Source organism: Asterias amurensis, chromosome 10 (assembly GCF_032118995.1).
Source record: "Asterias amurensis chromosome 10, ASM3211899v1".
In the NCBI taxonomy this organism is placed as follows: domain Eukaryota; kingdom Metazoa; phylum Echinodermata; class Asteroidea; order Forcipulatida; family Asteriidae; genus Asterias; species Asterias amurensis.
In genome coordinates, this window is record NC_092657.1 from 11,240,540 (window position 1) to 11,259,243 (window position 18,704).

The window sequence follows — 18,704 nt, forward strand, 5'->3', positions numbered from 1 at the left end:
GTTGAACATTCGTTAATCTAAATTCTGAAGTTTCAGAGAAAAGTTAAGGTACAGTTAGTTGTTCCCATTAAACTGCCAGAGTAAACAAAATATCCTTACATTGCCAGTTAGTCAGTGATACAATGCAACTGATCAAAACACCAAGTATTTGGTCGCATTGTATTTTACTGCAATAAGCTCTACCTATTGACGTCATGGTTTCCACAGAAATGAGACATAAACAAACAAACAAGTGGTTTTATAAGACACAATCCTATGTGGTGGCTTTTCATTGGCCGCATTGTGGCCTTATACATTACTTAGTCAAACTCCATTAAATTCTCAGCCTCATTACTTTGCTGTCTCGAAAAACATTAATTTCTCAGCTTAATTACTTTGCTGTTTCGAAACCTTGGCAGTAAAGTTTCTATATTTGATGCTCTTACCCTTACTCTGTTCTGCACTTAAAGGCAGTGGACACTAATGGTAATTGTCAAAGACTAGCCTTCACAGTTAGTGTATCTCAACATATGCCTAAAATAATAGAAAGGTTTTATGCTAATAATTATTTTGAGTAACTACCAATACTGTCCACTGCCTTTAAGGTTTGACTAAATTCAGCTTTTAACCAGCTTTGTCACCAATGAATTGAGTTCCTATTTTAATTGACCCCTTGATACATGTGGTGTCAACGTGTTTAAAAACATTTATTTTGCATTTAACGTAACCTGTTAAACGATTGTGTCCTTTCCAAACTGTAAAGAAACAAGATTCACCACTCTTGTTAGAGAGAAATGTTTTAAAACGAAGGTCCGGTTTGGATCAAAAGCTATGTCCACCCAACCTACTTATTTGACATTCTTATTTTGATAAAATATCTCTGCAGCGTCAAAAAATCATACTAGCATTGCCAAAATGATGAACTCATCAAGGCAAATGATGTCGACACGTTTTCCTAGCATGTTGCACACTATGCCATTCGTGTAGTGTTGACAATTAAAATAGCATTAAAAGGTTTTGCCTTTCCGGTGAATTCTGCCAGCTATTTTTCCTCAAATCTTCCAATAAATGCATGCTACAACACCGCGTTCACACTTGATCCTGCTAGGAGGGTCAAAGGAGGATCTGATCTTGAAAGGGCGGTCAAAGGGAGATCTCCGGCTTGTGTGAACGCGATCAGGATCGGGATCAGATCCTCCTTTTTGACCTCCGTTTATTGCGAGATCAAGAATTTTCAGTACGGACCTTTTTTCGTTCATCATCTAACGTAGGGCCTAAGCATACTTTTTAACAATCAAACACATTATTTTTCAAAATATTTTGTATACAGTTATAACATAGGGACGTTATTGTCAGTTTGGTAAGTTTTATGTCTGAATTTTTGTCGAGTTCCGGTTATTTCGGGGAACATGCGCGCGCACAATCAATGACCTCGCACAGTAACCTTTGCCGTCAACTGAACTGAACTTCCGTTTAACTATGCGAGATCAATTTGAGATCACACTCAAATGTAAACGCGGCACAAAAAATGCTTGATCTCCCTTTCGGGCTCTGGTCCTCCTAGGATCATTGTAGGAGGATCTAGTGTAAACGCGGTGTAAGAGTAGTACGTCATGGGGCGATAGGTCATTTTCCCATGCTGGACCCACACTCTGAAATGACTTACCTCTTCAAATCCGCAACAATTCTAATCTCAATACTTCCAAGATTAAGTTGAAAACCACATTGTTTAATCTCGCCTGTAATTGGTCTATTTGTCTTATTTCCCTGTGTGTGGGTTCCCATCCTGTGCGCCTTTAGCAACTTGTTTTGGTGGATTTTGGCCCCCTTTAAATGTTCTTTATTGTTATTATTATACACCGGTAGACGAAGGTACTAAGGGTTTTGCGACTCCCGTGAAATTTGCAGGCTATTACAACTGGGAAACAAAGGTACCCGATCAAAGGTAGAGTGGTTGTAAATTAGTTTAAGGAATAATTCATGTGAAGTAATGTCCATGAAAAAAATTGACTGCTTCAATAAAACCTGACTCCATTATGCCGTCACTGCAAGATGGTGGTGGTGGTGGTGGTGGTGGTGGTGGTGGTGGTGGTGGTGTTGGTGGTGGTGATGGTGGTGGTGATGGTGGTGGTGGTGGTCGTGGTGTTGGTGGTGATGGTGGTGTTGGTGGTGTTGGTGTTGGTGATGGTGGTGGTGGTGGTGGTGGTGGTGGTGGTGGTGGTGGTGGTGTTGGTGGTGGTGGTGGTGGTGGTGTTGGTGGTGTTGTTGGTGGTGGTGGTGGTGGTGGTGGTGGTGGTGGTGGTGGTGGTGGTGGTGGTGGTGGTGGTGGTGGTGGTGGTGGTGGTGGTCGTGGTGTTGGTGGTGATGGTGGTGTTGGTGGTGTTGGTGTTGGTGATGGTGGTGGTGGTGGTGGTGGTGGTGGTGGTGGTGGTGGTGGTGTTGGTGGTGGTGGTGGTGGTGGTGTTGGTGGTGTTGTTGGTGGTGGTGGTGGTGGTGGTGGTGGTGGTGGTGGTGGTGGTGGTGATGGTGGTGGTGGTGGTGGTGATGGTGGTGGTGATGGTGGTGGTGGTGGTCGTGGTGTTGGTGGTGATGGTGGTGTTGGTGGTGTTGGTGTTGGTGATGGTGGTGGTGGTGGTGGTGGTGGTGGTGGTGGTGGTGGTGGTGTTGGTGGTGGTGGTGGTGGTGGTGTTGGTGGTGTTGTTGGTGGTGGTGGTGGTGGTGGTGGTGGTGGTGGTGGTGGTGGTGGTGGTGGTGGTGGTGGTGGTGGTGGTGGTGGTGGTGGTGGTGGTGGTGGTGGTGGTGGTGGTGGTGGTGGTGGTGTTGGTGGTGATGGTGGTGTTGGTGGTGTTGGTGATGGTGGTGGTGGTGGTGGTGGTGGTGGTGGTGGTGGTGGTGGTGGTGGTGGTGGTGGTGGTGGTGGTGGTGGTGGTGGTGGTGATGGTGGTGGTGGTGGTGGTGGTGGTGTTGGTGGTGGTGGTGGTGGTGGTGTTCGTGGTGTTGGTGGTGGTGGTGGTGGTGGTGGCGGTGGTGGTGGTGGTGGTGGTGACGGCGGTGGTGGCGGCGGTGACGGCGGCGGCGGCAGCGGCGGCGGCGGCGGTGGCGGTGGTGGTGGTGGTGGTGGTAGGGCTTGAGTATTTTTAAAATATCATCTGTTTCCCGTCTCGGAAGCGTAGACCATTATAATGGTCCATAGTTTGGAATATAAGAAGCTTATTAAAGGAGCACATCGGCTCACCGTTTACGCAATTAAGGGGTGTAGAAGCATAAACAATGTTTTTAAAGATACTTGCTATAAAAAAACAAATCATCAAAATGTCACGTAATTAGCAAAAACGATTAAAAAACCCCAAAGCGGTAAAAGGCCAGCGTATATCGGGGAAGGGAATCTTGAGGGGGTCTAAAGCGTCCTTGTGAGAATGTATTTTGAAACGTAAGCTTAGCTGCAAATTCTGAAACGTAAGCTTAGCTTTACTCTGGAGTGAAAGCGTATCTTTTGATTTTTGCGTAACTGAAACCTAAACGTGTCTTGGATTGTATAAGCGTAGCTTGGAACGTAACACTATCCTTTGGATCGTATCTTGGAACACAAGCATAGCTGGGTATCTTGGAATATTAAAACGTAGTTGCGTATGGAAAGCAAGCGTAACTTGACTCAGAATTGAAAGCGTACCTTTTGTTATTATAGCGTAACTGAAGGAACGTAAGAGTATCTTGTAATGTAAGCGTAGCTTGTAATGTAAGCGTAGCTTAGTAGCTGTGTAGCTTAGAACGTTACCTTATCTTGTGGAAAGTAAGCATATCTTGGAACGTAAGCGTAGCTGGGTATCTAGCTGCGTATGGAACGTAAGCGTAACTTGACTCAGGATTGAAAGCGTACCTTTTGTAATTATAGAGTAACTTGAAGGAACGTAAGCAAAACTTTGAATGTAAGCGTAGCTTGGAACGTAAGCATATCTTGGAAGGTAAGTATAGCTGGGTATCTTGGAACGTAAGTGTAGCTGCGTATGGAACGTAAGTGTAGCTTGACTCAGGCTTGAAAACGTACCTTTTGATATTATAGGGTAACTTGAAGGAGTATCTGCGTAGCTTGGAACATAACCAAATAATACCTCAACAATCTCAAAAATAACACTTCATTCACATAAAAAAAAATTTGTTTATGTTTAATCGTTATTTTTGTTTCAACCTTTTATACAAAATTCTATCCAAATTTCTTATTCACCTGTTCTTGTTACGATCGGGGGCTCCGTTTTTATTATCCTTTTCTTGTTCATAAAACATTTTTAAGCTACTCACACAATAACACTGTCAATATAACAAAATGCCGTATTCCTACGTTTTGACATCATAAATCTTTTTTAATTACCTAAAATCTCCTAACAAAAAGAAGTTAGAAGCCATGAAAAAAAAACATAGCGTAAATTGGAACGTTGCAATCATAAGAAATAACGGAATCGACACGAGGTGACCGACTGACAAACCCACGATGACAAACATGTACTTTGATGTCTGGCTCCCAACCCCAACCTCGCGGCGAAACCCACAAGCTGGGAGGTCATAGCGCCCGGGATTACACACGATCATAGCGCCCGGGATTGTTGTTACAATCACTACATATAATATGTAGTGATATTTCATGGGAAGGAAATATTTCATGGCTCTGCTTACCGCCGAATTCTGTGCTTACGATCGCGATTCCCCGCTTACTTGCAAGCGCCGAATTTCTGCGCTAGCCTTATAAGCGTAGAAAGCCTAGTAACGTGGAGTACGTGGCGGTTTCAGTCTTCCGCCGTGTAAATAAGTTTTTCCGTTTGACGTAGCCGGACATTTCAGCACGTTGTTTGAACGATTTTAGCTTGCCGGGGTGTTCAGTTGTCCGGGTGACGTAGCCATACAAACATACCTGGCGAGTACTGCAGGTAGGTGAAATAAAAACAAATACATAACTAAATAAAAAAATAAAAAAGGTAATAAATAACTTTAATAAACTAAACCAGAAAATAATTTGTTTGATTATCTGACGGTCCTTCGGTAATTGTACCATTAGTTAAATACAGGATAATTTGCCTGGTCTTCACACCAAATTCTCTCATACGATCCACGCGTTCGCCGCTCGTTGTACCAATGTTGGAAATTGTCAAAGAGCAGTATTCTCACGAAGAAAAGTGCTTGACTTCGTTCTTAGATAAGTCTTGTAGTCATCGTATGCGTATCCTTGCACTTAAAAGTTTTAGGCTACCAACACGACTCGTCGTCGGAGCACTGCTGACGGCCCATTTCGTCTGATTATCTGACGTCACACTTCGAGGTTCGTGAATAACGACACCGGTGACAGATGTAATTGAGTCCGCCACGCAGTACTGTCCGTTCCAGACACCTTTGCATATGCAATTGTGTCCGGTCTATGCATAAACCGTACATGTGCATGACTGTAGAAGTATTTGTGCGCGTAAGCGACCGTGCAATCACTGAACCTATGTATGCAGCATGAATATTGACGTATCTTATGATCGCAGCTAATTCCCAAACGGCCAAACATTTCAATGTCACACATGACATGCACTTAATTAGCTTGTAAAAAAACAAAAACAAAAAAAACAAAAAAAAAATGTTCCGTCGACCAAGGGCGTTTAATTTACTGCAAGGACGGTTTTGCACAAGGGCGGACACAACTGCATATGCAAGTGCGTCCGGGCGGACACAATTGCATCATGCAGCAGCGTCCGGGAAGCCACGATTGCATATGAAAAACCGTCTGATCGGACATTATTGCATAATGGATGCACGTTTATCCAATAATATTGTATCCAATGGAATCACTAGATATGAGAAGCTGGGACCTGTCTTTATCCAATGCGGATAAGACAGGGGCCCAGTCTAGTTGCAGACGATTTTAATTGGTGCGTTCGTTTAGCTTCCCTGGGTCGACCCTGGACTGCCCCCGATACGTTCGAATAGCTTTGACGTCATTCCAGTCACCCGGGCAAGCCCCCAGTGCCCTGCTTGTGGAGTGGGTCATTTGGGGTCTTGCCCCAGGTTCATGACGTCACTACGAGAGCGGTGAGTGGTCGTTCGTTTAGCACTTGTAAGGGGCTCACCCGAGTGAGCACCGCTGAGTAGACCAAGGGAAGCTTAATAAATGTGAGGGCGCTTCTGCTTCCAGGATAACCACAGAACAGCAACAACGGTCAATGATTCTAGACCGGCCATTAGACTGAAAGCCACGGTGTAGTCTCCAGTCAGGTCGTAAATCAATCCTGGAGGGTAAACAAAAAAACAACAGATCATAATGTGATATTATAAATTTTTGTACCCAAACACCGTTGCGTGTTAGCACTGTATACTCAGAACATTCCCGAGTCCTGTTAGAAAATACCACCGGCATGTTACTCGGCTGGGATTCGAACCCATGACCCTTGCCACTGAGTATACAGTGCTAACACACATTGGTGTTTAGGTAAAAACCAAAATTAATATTTTTTATCCCCGATGCAAATTTTGCATGTATTATTTCGTTGCGGTACCCGCTGCCAAAACATAGGATGCGAACTGCCTCTAGCTACCGGGCAACCTCGGTAGTCTAGTTGATAAGACACTGCTCTGGAATTGCAAGGGTCGTGGGTTCGAATCCCACCCGAGTAACACGCCTGTGATATTTTTTTTACAGGACTCGGGAAAGTACTGAGTATACAGTGCTAACACACATCGGTGTATGGGGAAAACCAACATTAACATTCTTTATCCCCGATGCAAACTTAACATCTATTATACCAACAGGTAAGAAACACAGGAACATAAACACTTTCATAAGAGGTCACAATGTACGAGTAATTCGCATTTTATTGGTGTTTTGGAGATTTATGAGTTGACTGGTGTTAGATAATGGTGGAAATTAGTAAATGAAGGTTCCCAATGAAATTGTCAGGTTTTGGAGGGGGAAGGGGGGACCAAATGCTAGAGCTGTAAACCTTAACTGAAAAAAGTAAACATACAATGTTTAAAATAAAATGAACCAGGGCCACAGCATTCAATTGTAGAGCATACATCTAACGAACTTGTAAGAGGGGACTTAAGACTGGGTTGCTGTAAAAATCAAAGATATTTTTAAAATGTTGGCAGACTTCAACAAATGGATTTTGGCAAAACTCCATGTATGAGTAGGTATGGGTACACAATACACAAAAATCGAAAAAAAAAGTTATATCAGACATTGGTTGCCATGGTTACGGCCAAAATAAGATTTTCAGCAAATTTTCCAAGTTTTTACCCTTTTTAAGAGTTAAAATATAGGTAAATTGAAAGCACTGGTACATCTGAATGGGAAAACGTTGAAGTTTTTCTTTCACACATATTGCACAACCATGTTTACTTTTTCAGAAAATGTTTTTAAAAATTAAGTGTGCGATCAACTTTGGATCAAACCACTATTTGAAACAGGGGTGTTTTTGTCATATTTTCTTATAGCGAAAAATAGGGGTCTCGAATGGGGCCATAAGTCCGAAAGTGGCGCTTTGTGGATTATGACACTTTTATAGTTGGAAGATAAGGTACCAAACTACACAAAAATGCAATAAAATGTTTTGGTATTTTAAGTGCGCGAACACAGTTTTGCCAGAAAGTTAGCACTTTGGCAGGGCAAAAACGCAACAAATGGCAACAAATTATACAATATTATTAGGTAAAAGTATCAGTTATTAATTTTTTAAAATTTTTTTTTTAACCTTAAGGGTGGATGGGACTTGAGGTGCATTAAAACAAACTAAACTTTTGAAATCACGTTATAGCCCGTTGCCATGGTAACAGCTCATTTGTGGTTTGGCTATTTTTTGCCAATTTTGGGGTCAAAATAACTGTATTTTAGCATATACTTTATTTGCAACTCCACCCAACCAATGTGCATTCTTTTTTTTATAAAACTTTTCACATCAATACATTGAGTCGTCCTATGCTTAACTTGAGACAAAAAAAATTATTGCTTTAACTTTTACCCTAATGCTATTTTTAGAACATCATTAGCGCGTGTTTTTAGAAATTTACAAAATCAACATTTTTACCCTATTGTTGGCCCTCAAAATGACAATTTGCCAGGGGTCTCAGAATATTTTCCTCTCGGTTGTATTTCGAGCCAACATTGGTCCTTCCATTTTGAGAAAAACTTCGGCAATTGTATCCTGTTGTAACAGTACTGCCTAAAAAAATGCATTTTAACTTGTTTTCTTTAGATTGAATAAATAACACTAATAAAATAATACTTTTAAGTCTTCCATGAATCCGGCACCTTTCATGAGCACCCTGTAGCCTTGTGGACTACCCAACATTGATCAAGAATATTTTTAATGACCTAAGTTTTGGATTTTATACAACCCCCTCCCCTGCATGCCCCGCCCCCAAGCATATCAAATTTTGTTGACAATGCATTACAAAGCGCCTCCTTTGTTGAAAGTCCCTTTTTAAAATTTCCATTGCACATCATTAATAGTAGGAAGGTTTGTGCTGTCTTCAGTCACTTTTAGGGAATATTTGCCATTTCGGTTGTGATTGGGCGATTATTTGTGTTTTCATGTCTGTGGAGCACAAATAGGCAACTGTACCATGTAGTGACACTGCCTCAACATGGTAAAATTTGAATTTATTCTCTTTATTGGCATTTATTTATGCTGAACAATGATGTTGATTGAAAGAAAAAAGCAAAGCAGCTTAGAAGTATAAAAAATATAACTGTATACAATGTATAGTTCGAAGACTCACCCCAAGCTAATTCGGCTGGTAATAGTGTTATCCGGCTATGTTTAGTTAGGGAACTTGGAAATTAATTGATTTACGTAACCATTAATTGTACACGCGGTCACTGATTATGTGATGCCTCTGCGCAGTGTTAAGAACGTGTTAGACATTTTTGATGTTCAAACGAAGAGCTGTGAACGTCCATTTTGTCAAGAAAATTGAACATTTTGTTTAAAGTCACCTGGAAATAGATTTTGTTTTCTTTTAAACATAAGAGTATATGCTTATGAACAAAAAAACATTTTTTTAGTAATTGTTTGTCACGATTTATATGTTTACAAAATATATAAAGTTGTTTGGGGCTGACTCCGCCTACCCTTTTTGTGACGTCAATCGAGGCAGACTTTGTCTGCAATGCGTATAGTAAACACACGTGCAAAGTACATGTACGTCCAAGTCGTGAGTTGGTACATTTCAACAAGGGTTTTTCTGCATTCAGCAGCAATACACCTGGTCGGCATTGCCGAAAAAAAAGAAAAAAAAAAACACTTACAAACTCACGACATGGTCCGTACATGTACTTTGCAATTGTGTTTATTCTACGCATTATAGGCAAAGTCTGCCTTGATTGACGTCACGAACAGCCCCCTCTCGGGTCGGGGTCTAGTCTCAAATTTGTAAATAACATAAGAACTGATTTTTTAATACCTTAGTTAACTGTTTATTCACATTCAACTCATCAATATGTATGGATTAATGCTCCCCAGTTCAACAAATACCAAAACATTTTTTTGAAATTCCTTCAGACCAGTATCTTATCTTTCAAGCCTGGTAGCCCAACTTGCCTACAAATGCTACTTCCGGACTTCTGACAAACTTAGCAACCTCCTCTATTTCCCAAATTGAAGTTTGTTAAAAACACCCCTTTTTGAAATAATGGATTATTCCATTCACAATTGACTGTACCTGTGTCAGGTGCACTTTAGGAAAGACTAGGAAAGACCAAGGGTGTATATTTACCATATTTAGTTGAAGGGCAGATAATATATTTGGTCTTTATACAGTGAAGCCTTCAACTTTGGGTAATTTTCAGAAAAGAGCTAAATTAGGTGAAATATGGCAATTTTCTTATTTTTAACCGTTGTCATGGCAACCAAAGTGCAATGCAAAAACTATGCTTTCTTTTTACTTTGGTTGAAGGAATTACCATGTGCAAAGAGTAAACAAAATCCATTAAAACAAAAGTTCATATTATTTTGTTATACAATTTGAAAATAAACACATTTTTTTCCCAAAAAGGACGAAGTTTATGGCAGCACTGCTCCCCAGTACAATAAATACCAATTTTTTTTTTGAAATTCTTACAGACCAGTATCTTATCTTTCATGCCTGGAAGCGAAACTTTCCTAAATATGCCACTTTGGGACTTCTGACAATTTTAGCAACCCCCTGTATTTCCCAAATTGACTTTTTCTCAAAACACCCCTTTTTGAAATAATGGAATCTTCCATTCACAATTAACTGTACTTTTGTCAAATGCATTTTTGGAAAGATTTTTGATGCATATTTATCGCATCCAGCTGAGAGGTAGGTCCACTATTTGGTTTTTACACAGTGGAGCCCCCAACTTTGGGTAATTTTTACACGTAAAAAGAGCTAAATTAGGTGAAATATGGTAATTTTCTACTTTTGACCGTTGCCATGGCAACGAAAGTGTAAACGCAAAACTTATGCTTTATTTTTTCATTTTGGTTGATGGCCTTCACTTGTGCAAAGTTTTAACGAAATCCATTTTTGAAAGTCTGCCACCACTTCTTTGATTTTTAGAGCAACCCAGATAGAACCAAAATAAATATTCTTTATTGACAACACAAATTTAACGTCTTTTCACTTGTTATTTGCTGACTTGATTTAAAATGTCAATGTGTTTACAACACCCCTCTTTATATATATTGGCTTTAAAGAACTTTAATTGAATTGGGGATAAATAACTTTTTGTTAACCAATATCCAACGATGTATGTGTCAAGAATGATACTCTGTACGTTCAAGAGTTCTGTGAAGAAACAAAATTTCAGGCATATGAGTGAATTTCAAAAGGTCGTGGGTTTGAATCTCATCCTAGGAACATGCCTGTGATTTATTCCCACAGAACTCGGGAAGATTTTCAGATCTAACACACACCGGCGTCGACGGAGGAACCAAAGATAAATGGTTAATAACTGTTGTGTCTGAGTAGTTCCCCTAGTTCTGTGAGAACAGAAAATGACAGGCTTGATAGTTGGGTTGGATTCGAACCCACGACTTTTGTAGTAGAGCATGGCCAAATTTCATAGCGCTGCTATGCACACAGTTTGCTAAGCATTAAATTTCTTCCTTGATAAAAACAGGATTACCAACCAAATTTCCATTTGTTGCATATTGCTTGTTATTGGTATTTAGCTGTTGTTTGCTTATCCTAAAAAAAACACGTGGGAAATTTGAAGATAATATTGTTTTTATCAAGGAAGATACTTCATGCTTTGCAACTTGTTGTGCTTAGCAGCTCTATGAAATTGGGCCCCGATGCCCTGTCAATTAGAGCCTGTGTAATAGGCGACATGACATATTAACCTTTAAACCGCCCTCTGTTGACAAAACACTGTATACGTCATGTTCCGCCGGGCAAAAAAACACGTGTAGTTATGGTAAGATTGCATACACTTTCTAGCTGGCTTTTAAAACACAACAGTTTTGCCAGGCGGTGTTTGCGCGCGAATCATTTTATGGATTTCGAGTGACGTCAGTTACACACATCGGTGCGAGATTTCAACGATTGAAATATGGTTTTACCACACGATTCCACTTTTCAAAATTACGATTTACCATAAATAATGTGCTTACAAGAAAATTGGTTGTAGTATCCTCGCTGCGGACGACTATTAAGCGATGCTTTAATTTACTTCAACATTTTGTTTACCGCAGTTTGGGTGCTCGAATACAGAAGGGTAATACCTCTTCCGGTTGCAACCCCCATTTGTTCTTATTTAGTATTTACAATTTAATTTATTTACTTGTAACTGATGTTCCTGTAATGTTGTTTTCATATCAAATGGGGACCCCCCCAACCGCCCCCCCCAAAAAAAAAAAAACAAAAAAAAAAAACATAAAACGAACAACTGAACTCACCTGGAAAATGTAAGAACAAAAGTAGAGTCAAACCAGTCGCCATTCCCATCCATCCAAGTACGTGGCCCATCTGTCCAATACCAAAAGTCTCTTTAACAACAACATTTACGAGTATAGCAGCAATCGATAAAGCGTTTCCAAACACGAACGCATTCACAGTAATCAACCAAAAAGATGTTAACCATGGATCGACAGCAAAATAAATGGCAAGAAGAAGGGAAGCCATAGCAACCCATGTGTATGTGCTGACATCATTAACCGTTTGAATACACGGACCAATCACTAAGCAAGATACCGTTCTCCCGAGTCCATAAGCGACGAGGAAACGCGATGCATCTTCCATGGTGAATTCTTTATACTCGGTACTGTACTGCACATAGTAGATTAACCAAGCATTATACGTCATTGTCCACATGCTGACTGAAGAGATAACCAGCCAGAATGATAAGGATGAGAACAATCCAAGCTGGAATGTATCCCTAGTGAATGAGTTGACTTTGGTAAAACATGAACAGCCACAGCAGTTGCTTGGTACTACATCATCGTCCCTGGTCTCTTGCTCCTTGTCTAAGAGAGCTGCCTTATAGACATATTTACCCCCTCTAGCGGCAGGTGGTTGAATCAGAGCTCCAATGACAGCGAGATGTAATAACGATGCTCCAAGTAATAGCATTGTTCCCCTCCAGCCGTATATATCTAGGAGGAGCTCTAACACGGGAACAGCAGCCATGAAGACGAAGGAGTTGCCCAAGGAAGCCATGGCGTAGGCTGTTGTGATAGATTCAGTGAAATAACATCCGATCAGATGATTCGTTAGCACAAACGAAATGCCAATAGCTGGTCCTGAATATTCAAACATAATCAGCGCGTTAAAGGCATTTGACACTATTTGTAATGGTCAAAAACAAGCCTTCAAAGTTGGTGTATATCAACCTATGCATAAAATAACAAACCTGTGAAAATTTGAGCTCAAGCGGTCAGCGAAGTAGCGAGATAATAATGAAAGAAAAATAGCCCTTGCCACACGAAGTTGTGTGCGTTTAGATGGTTGATTTCGAGACCTCAAGTTCTAAATCTTAGGTCTCGAAACCAATATCGTGGAAAATTACTTGTTTCTCGAAAACTATGGCGCTTTCAGAGGGAGCCGTTTTTCACAATGTTTTATGCCATGAGCCTCTACCAATTAGTCGTCACCAAGAAAGGTTTTATGGCAATAATTATTTTGAGTAATTACCGATAGTGTCCACTGCCTTTAATACATAAACACAGTCGTTTCACCAGTAGACATTCATCAATCACGTTGCATTGAATCGGTCGAGTTGGTCTTTGAAAAGCGTTCTGTAACCATTTGGTATAACATGCAATTGGTTAGAAAAGATGATGTAAAAGTAGAATACAATGATCTACACAAAAAAGGCTCAAAATTGCGTGGTTTTCTTTTTACCTCGTCAGCTAACACGGTCGGCAAATTGTTGGAGTAAACATTTTGATAGACCAACTCGTCCGACCCAAGGCAACGTGTTCCTTTAACGAGCTTTTGATGTTAGCTACGCCAATGGAAGCATTGTATGAACATGCAGTACATCAGGTAGATGCTGATGTAGTACCTATACGACATACATTAGAATGTTTCTATTGTTTAAGGAAAACAACACAGTGGTACAATTGGAAACTTTGGAACGCTAGGTGGTAGCAGACTAAACCGTATAAAATTGTAGTTCTGAGCGTGCGCACTTTGCCGAGAACAATGGATTTTACCTGGTAAGTCTGCTGCCACCAAGCGTCCCAAATGTCTCCCATTATTACCATTCAACGAAAGTTTTTCCCCGACCTATTTTATCAAACAAACCCCTATATCCTATTGAGGCCTACAATGTCATACATCGGTTGATCCCTACCGGGACTTGCGTAGTAAACACAGACGGCGCTTTGGTAATCGTGTATCTTCTCCACATATATGCACACAACAACAAACCTGTGACAATTTGAACTCAACTGAAAGAAAGAAAAAAACCACCCCCTGTAATACGAAGTTGTGTGCTTTAAGATACTTGATTTCGGGATATCAGAACTTTATTCTGTGGTCTCGAAGTCAAATTCAATTATTTCAGTTGAAAATAACTTGTTTCTCGAAAACTAAAAGGAAGCCTTTTCTCACAATGTTTTATACTATCAACAGCTCTTCATTGCTTGTTTACATAGTAAGTTTTTTATGCTAACAATTATTTTGAGTAATTACCAGTAGTGTCCAGGCCTTTAAAAAAAAAAACTGTGGACAAGTTTAGTTTCTAACTTGGTGTATCCGATCCCAACATAATGCATACTGGAAACATTTGTGACAACTTTGGTTCAATTGGTCATTGAAATTGAAATAAAACAACAAATAAAAAGCACCCTTGTGGAACGATCCCTGAGAAAGGCTTCAGGCCTGAGGTCTTTCTCAGATTCGAATAATTACAAAGTATACCTCTTTCTCAAAAACTATTAGCAGGTCTCCATTGCTCGAATTCCAAGTATATGTTAATATCTACTTTGAGTATTAATTAAATAGTCATGTGCCTGTGAAGCCGGTTTATATTTACTGCGATTGGTTTGTGCGAAGCGAAAGCTCTTGCGTCACATTTCTGTTTGTTAAAGCAATCGCACAACATCGGTAAACGGTATTATTCAAAGGCTCACACTTCGTGTATCACAACTTATATTTAAAATAACAAACCTGTGAAAATTTAGGCTTAATCGGTCATCGGAGTCGGGAGAAAAAAAACCCGTGCAAACACACCCATGTTTCCGCACGATTCGCCGTGTTATTACATGTGTTTGAAATAAATCCGTTTTTCTCGATACAGAGAATTGATATTGATGTCGAGAAAGAAGTTATTTTCCACGAATTTGATGTAGAGACCTCGGATTTAGAACTTGAGGTCTCGAAATCAACCACCTAAACGCACACAACTTCGTCTGACAAAGGTGTTTTTTCTTTTATTATTATCTCAAAATTTCGATGACCGATTGAACTCAAATTTTCACAGGTTTGTTATTTTATGCATAAATTAAGATACACCAATTTTGACAATTACCAATAGTGTCCATTGCCTTAAAAAAGTAAAGCTTTTCATGGAGTAATATTTCAAGGGAAGTCTTCAACCATTACCTTCTGTAAGCCCTGTAGGTTTTTTTTGTAAATCTGTTAACTCTAATGTTTGTTCCGTTCAGAAAATGTCACATGGCTTTAAGATTACAGCGTCAACAACATTCGGTTCTCATTCGCAAGAATGAACAGGGCCCAGTTTCAAAGCTGCTTAGCACTAAAAAGTGCTAAGCACGAAATTTCTTCCTCGACAAAAACAGGATTACCATCAAAGTTAATGTTCTTCTTTACATTTTCAAGATAAGCAAATAACAATTGATTACAAGTAACAAGTTTGCAACACACAGAAATTTGGTTGGTAATCCAATTTTTTTTCAAGGGGGGGGGGGGGGGAAAGGCATGCTCTTTATGAAACTAGGCCTTTGGCTTTCATTAGTCTCCCGTTTTAAGCATTGGTCTGGTCTTGTTTCGTAATCGTCAAGTTTTCAGTTTTTTTGTAATAATTTGGGGGCTAATCATCCTTACTCGCAGCTAAGAGCTGAATTGCGCGGCTAAACGTGTTCGAGAAGCAGGCATGCCAGGGCGCATTCAGCTGCCAGCCACATCAACCCATTATGGGGCACGGAGCACAGCCAAGATCGCAAGTGTTCGATTTTTCCCGAGTGAGGAAAACCGGATAGTCTGGAAAAACCCTCGTGGCACAGCAGAGAACCAACGCACAACTCAACTCACATATGGCCCCGACCGGGAATCGAACCGGGGTCACCTTGGTGAGAGGCGAGCGCTTTACGCACAAGCCAACCATGCCACCCAATATGTGTATATGTACAAAGTAACCATCACGCAGAAATGTATTTACCTGTAAATCCTGCAAGGGTGAATATTATGGCGTATAAACTGGATAGGAATGACGCAGTTATCATGGAGATACCAGCAACTAATCCACTCATTGTCACCACAGTCCTGGCGCCAAATCTCTCTTTTAATGGCGTTGCTAGGATGCCTTTTAGGAAATATAATTTTTTTTTTGTCGTTAGAACAATACGGTTCTGGAGATTACAGCCTGTGAATATTTGGGCTCATTTGGTCATCGAATTAGCAGGAGAATATTGTAAAAAGAAGAAAAAAAAAAAAAAAAGCACAGTTGCATTCATTTGGGTGCTTCAGATGCAAAATAAAAGGCTTCAGTTGAAATTATTCAATGAATTAGAAATAACATTACTTCATCAGAGGGAGCTGTTAATAACGATTATATACTTTCAACAGCTGTCTTGTTAGTATTAAAACAATTATTTTTGAGTATACCACTAGCTTAAAGGGACACGTTGCTTAGGATCGGGCGAGCTGGTCTTTGAAAAGCGTTTGAAACCCGTTTGTTATGAAATGCATAATGTTAGATAGGTAGTAAGTATAATATTATAATGATCCACACAAACATGTCTGATTTTGTCAAAATTTTGACTCCATAAAATGGCCGACCGTGTTTGCTTGCGACGTTAAATGAAAACCGTGCAATTTCTGGGGACGGTTTTGTAGTTCATTATAATCTTCGTTCAAATTATCCATCTGACATATATATTATATGCATTTAATAACAAGATGTTTCAAACGCTCATTCAACGACCAACTTGACCAATCCAAGGCAACGTATTCCTTTAACGACAGTGGACACTATTGGTAATTGTCAAAGACCAGTCTTCTGGTGTATCTCAACATATGCATAAAATAACAAACCTGTGAAAATTTCAGCTCAGTCGGTCATCGAAGTTGCGAAATAATAATACAAGAAAAAACACCCTTTTCTCACGAAGTTGTAATTTCGAGACCTCAAGTTCTAAATCTGAGGTATCGAAATCAAACTCGTGGAAAGTTACTTCTTTCTCGAAAACAATATTACTTCAGAGGGAGCCGTTTCTCACAATGTCTTATACCATCAACCTCACCCCGTTACTCGTTACCAAGTAAGTTTGTATGCTGAAAATTATTTTGAGTCATTACCAATAGTGTCAATTTCCTTTAACTCTGTAGGTGGGGGCATAAATTGAGTTCAACTTACCAACAGACCGACATAAAAGTCATGACTCAGTGGAGATTTTAGAAGATAATCATTACCCAAATAAACTCAACCGAAATAAACTGCTTACCCGAGAATTGTGAAGCTGCATCTACAATAGCAACCATCCAGCCAATTAACCAAGTCGAAGTCATGAATTGTTCTTGTAGGGTAGGTAGCATCATACCCAGGCAGTTTACTAAAAGATTAGCCGCCATTTTGGTTGTAAATAAACACAACACAGCAATCCAACCGTGAAGACCACCATCTCGGAAAGTATCCTTTGAAAATTGCAAAACGCGTTCAAAACAGCCGGGAAACATTTTGGAATGATCCGTCTATATACATGAATTGAGATCGGTGTCCGAGACGTGGCAACCCACAGGCTTACCCTATTCACACCCACATCACACCAAACTCGTTCTCACTACATTCTGAAAAATGTAGTCTTGTTGCAAGACGTTAGTAATAAGCACGGCGAGGAGGAAGCGAGCGAGGGATTGCAGTAGCTGAGTGAAAGTGTGGAACCAAGACTTTACTTTTCAGAACAGTTGGTGTGGTTTGGATCATACCGGCAGAGTATTTTTTTATTACCAGGACAGATCCGGCCAATTACCATAATGGGCGCATGCTAAGTGGCCACATTTGACCTGTTTGGAAACAGAATAGTGTAGGTAAAACACGCACAGTTATGGTAAGTAGCCTCATCTGTCCTGGAAGAAGAAAAAAAAAAGAAGCTTACGGGACCCTGGCCTCCCCAAAGGGAATGTTTTTTTTCTTTCTATTCACTGCTAGATCTTCCAATAAATTGCCGATGTATACGAGAACGGATGACATCCAGTACATCAAGCAATGGGAAAATAGCTCTTTCCACATGTTGCTGAACATAACAATATTCAGAATCGCATTTCTATAGCGCCTCACACCTCCAAAATCAAGTCTGTTCACCGCTCAGAGGAAACAAAATAACAAGTATGTATTATGATGATTTGAAAAGATATATTTGAGAAGAGTCTTGAAACTTGGAATGTGGTTGTTTAGTATACTCCCTATTGGGGGCTGACAAAGATTAATGGAGTGTTATTGGCTCAAATGACCGGGGCCGTATTCATGAAACCTTCGTAAATCGTTCACTTGGCTCTTAGTGAGACTTAAAGCCATTGGACCCTTTCGGTAAACAGTATTGCCTAAGGCCCACACTTCGTATATCAAATAACAAACCTGTGAAAATTTGGGCTTAATCGGTCATTGGAGTCGGGAGAAATTAACGGGAAAATCCACCCTTCAGTCCGCGCGTTTCGCCGTGTCATGACATGTGTTTCAAATAAATCCGTAATTCTCGTTAACGAGAATTGATATTGTTTTACTGTTTTCTCAAAAAGTAAAGCATTGCATTGACTAATATTTCACCACTACCTTCTGTAAACCCTGTAAATTATTTGTAGATCTGTGAACTTTTTTTCGAAGCACTCTTATCGCTTTACTACTGCGTTACTTACTAAACCTCTCGTGACGCCTTCTTAAGCTGGAACGCGCTTAAGCCTGAACAGTCATGGATTTGTTATGTAACCCACTGGAGCGTGACCTCATCGTCCAAAATGAGTACTTATAGACGATGTGACCTCTGACGTCACACGAAAACCATAACATGATTCGCGCGCATACCGCCGGGCAAAACCTTTGTGTTTTGGCA

The 18,704-nt window shown here is 40.2% G+C and overlaps 1 protein-coding gene across 1 annotated transcript; it reads right to left on the reverse strand.

Moving 5' to 3' along the window:
* Positions 1-6,111: 6,111 nt before the first annotated feature.
* On the reverse strand, positions 6,112-17,334 carry LOC139942668 (monocarboxylate transporter 12-like). The gene is made up of 4 exons (XM_071939490.1): positions 17,103-17,334; positions 15,818-15,961; positions 11,871-12,713; positions 6,112-6,236 (listed from the first exon to the last, which is right to left on the reverse strand). The coding sequence occupies exons 1-4, from the start codon at positions 17,332-17,334 to the stop codon at positions 6,112-6,114; spliced, it is 1,344 nt and encodes a 447-aa protein (XP_071795591.1).
* Positions 17,335-18,704: the final 1,370 nt, after the last annotated feature.

Excerpts from the sequence above, each read along its gene's own strand:
- LOC139942668 (XM_071939490.1), bottom strand. The coding sequence starts at position 17,334 with ATGTTTCCCGGCTGTTTTGAACGCGTTTTGCAATTTTCAAAGGATACT. Across the intron at positions 15,962-17,102 it reads TGCAGCTTCACAATTCTCGG|GCATCCTAGCAACGCCATTA; the intron begins GTAAGCAGTTTA and ends ATTTCCTAAAAG. Across the intron at positions 6,237-11,870 it reads TTTGTTCTTACATTTTCCAG|GATTGATTTACGACCTGACT; the intron begins GTGAGTTCAGTT and ends TTTACCCTCCAG.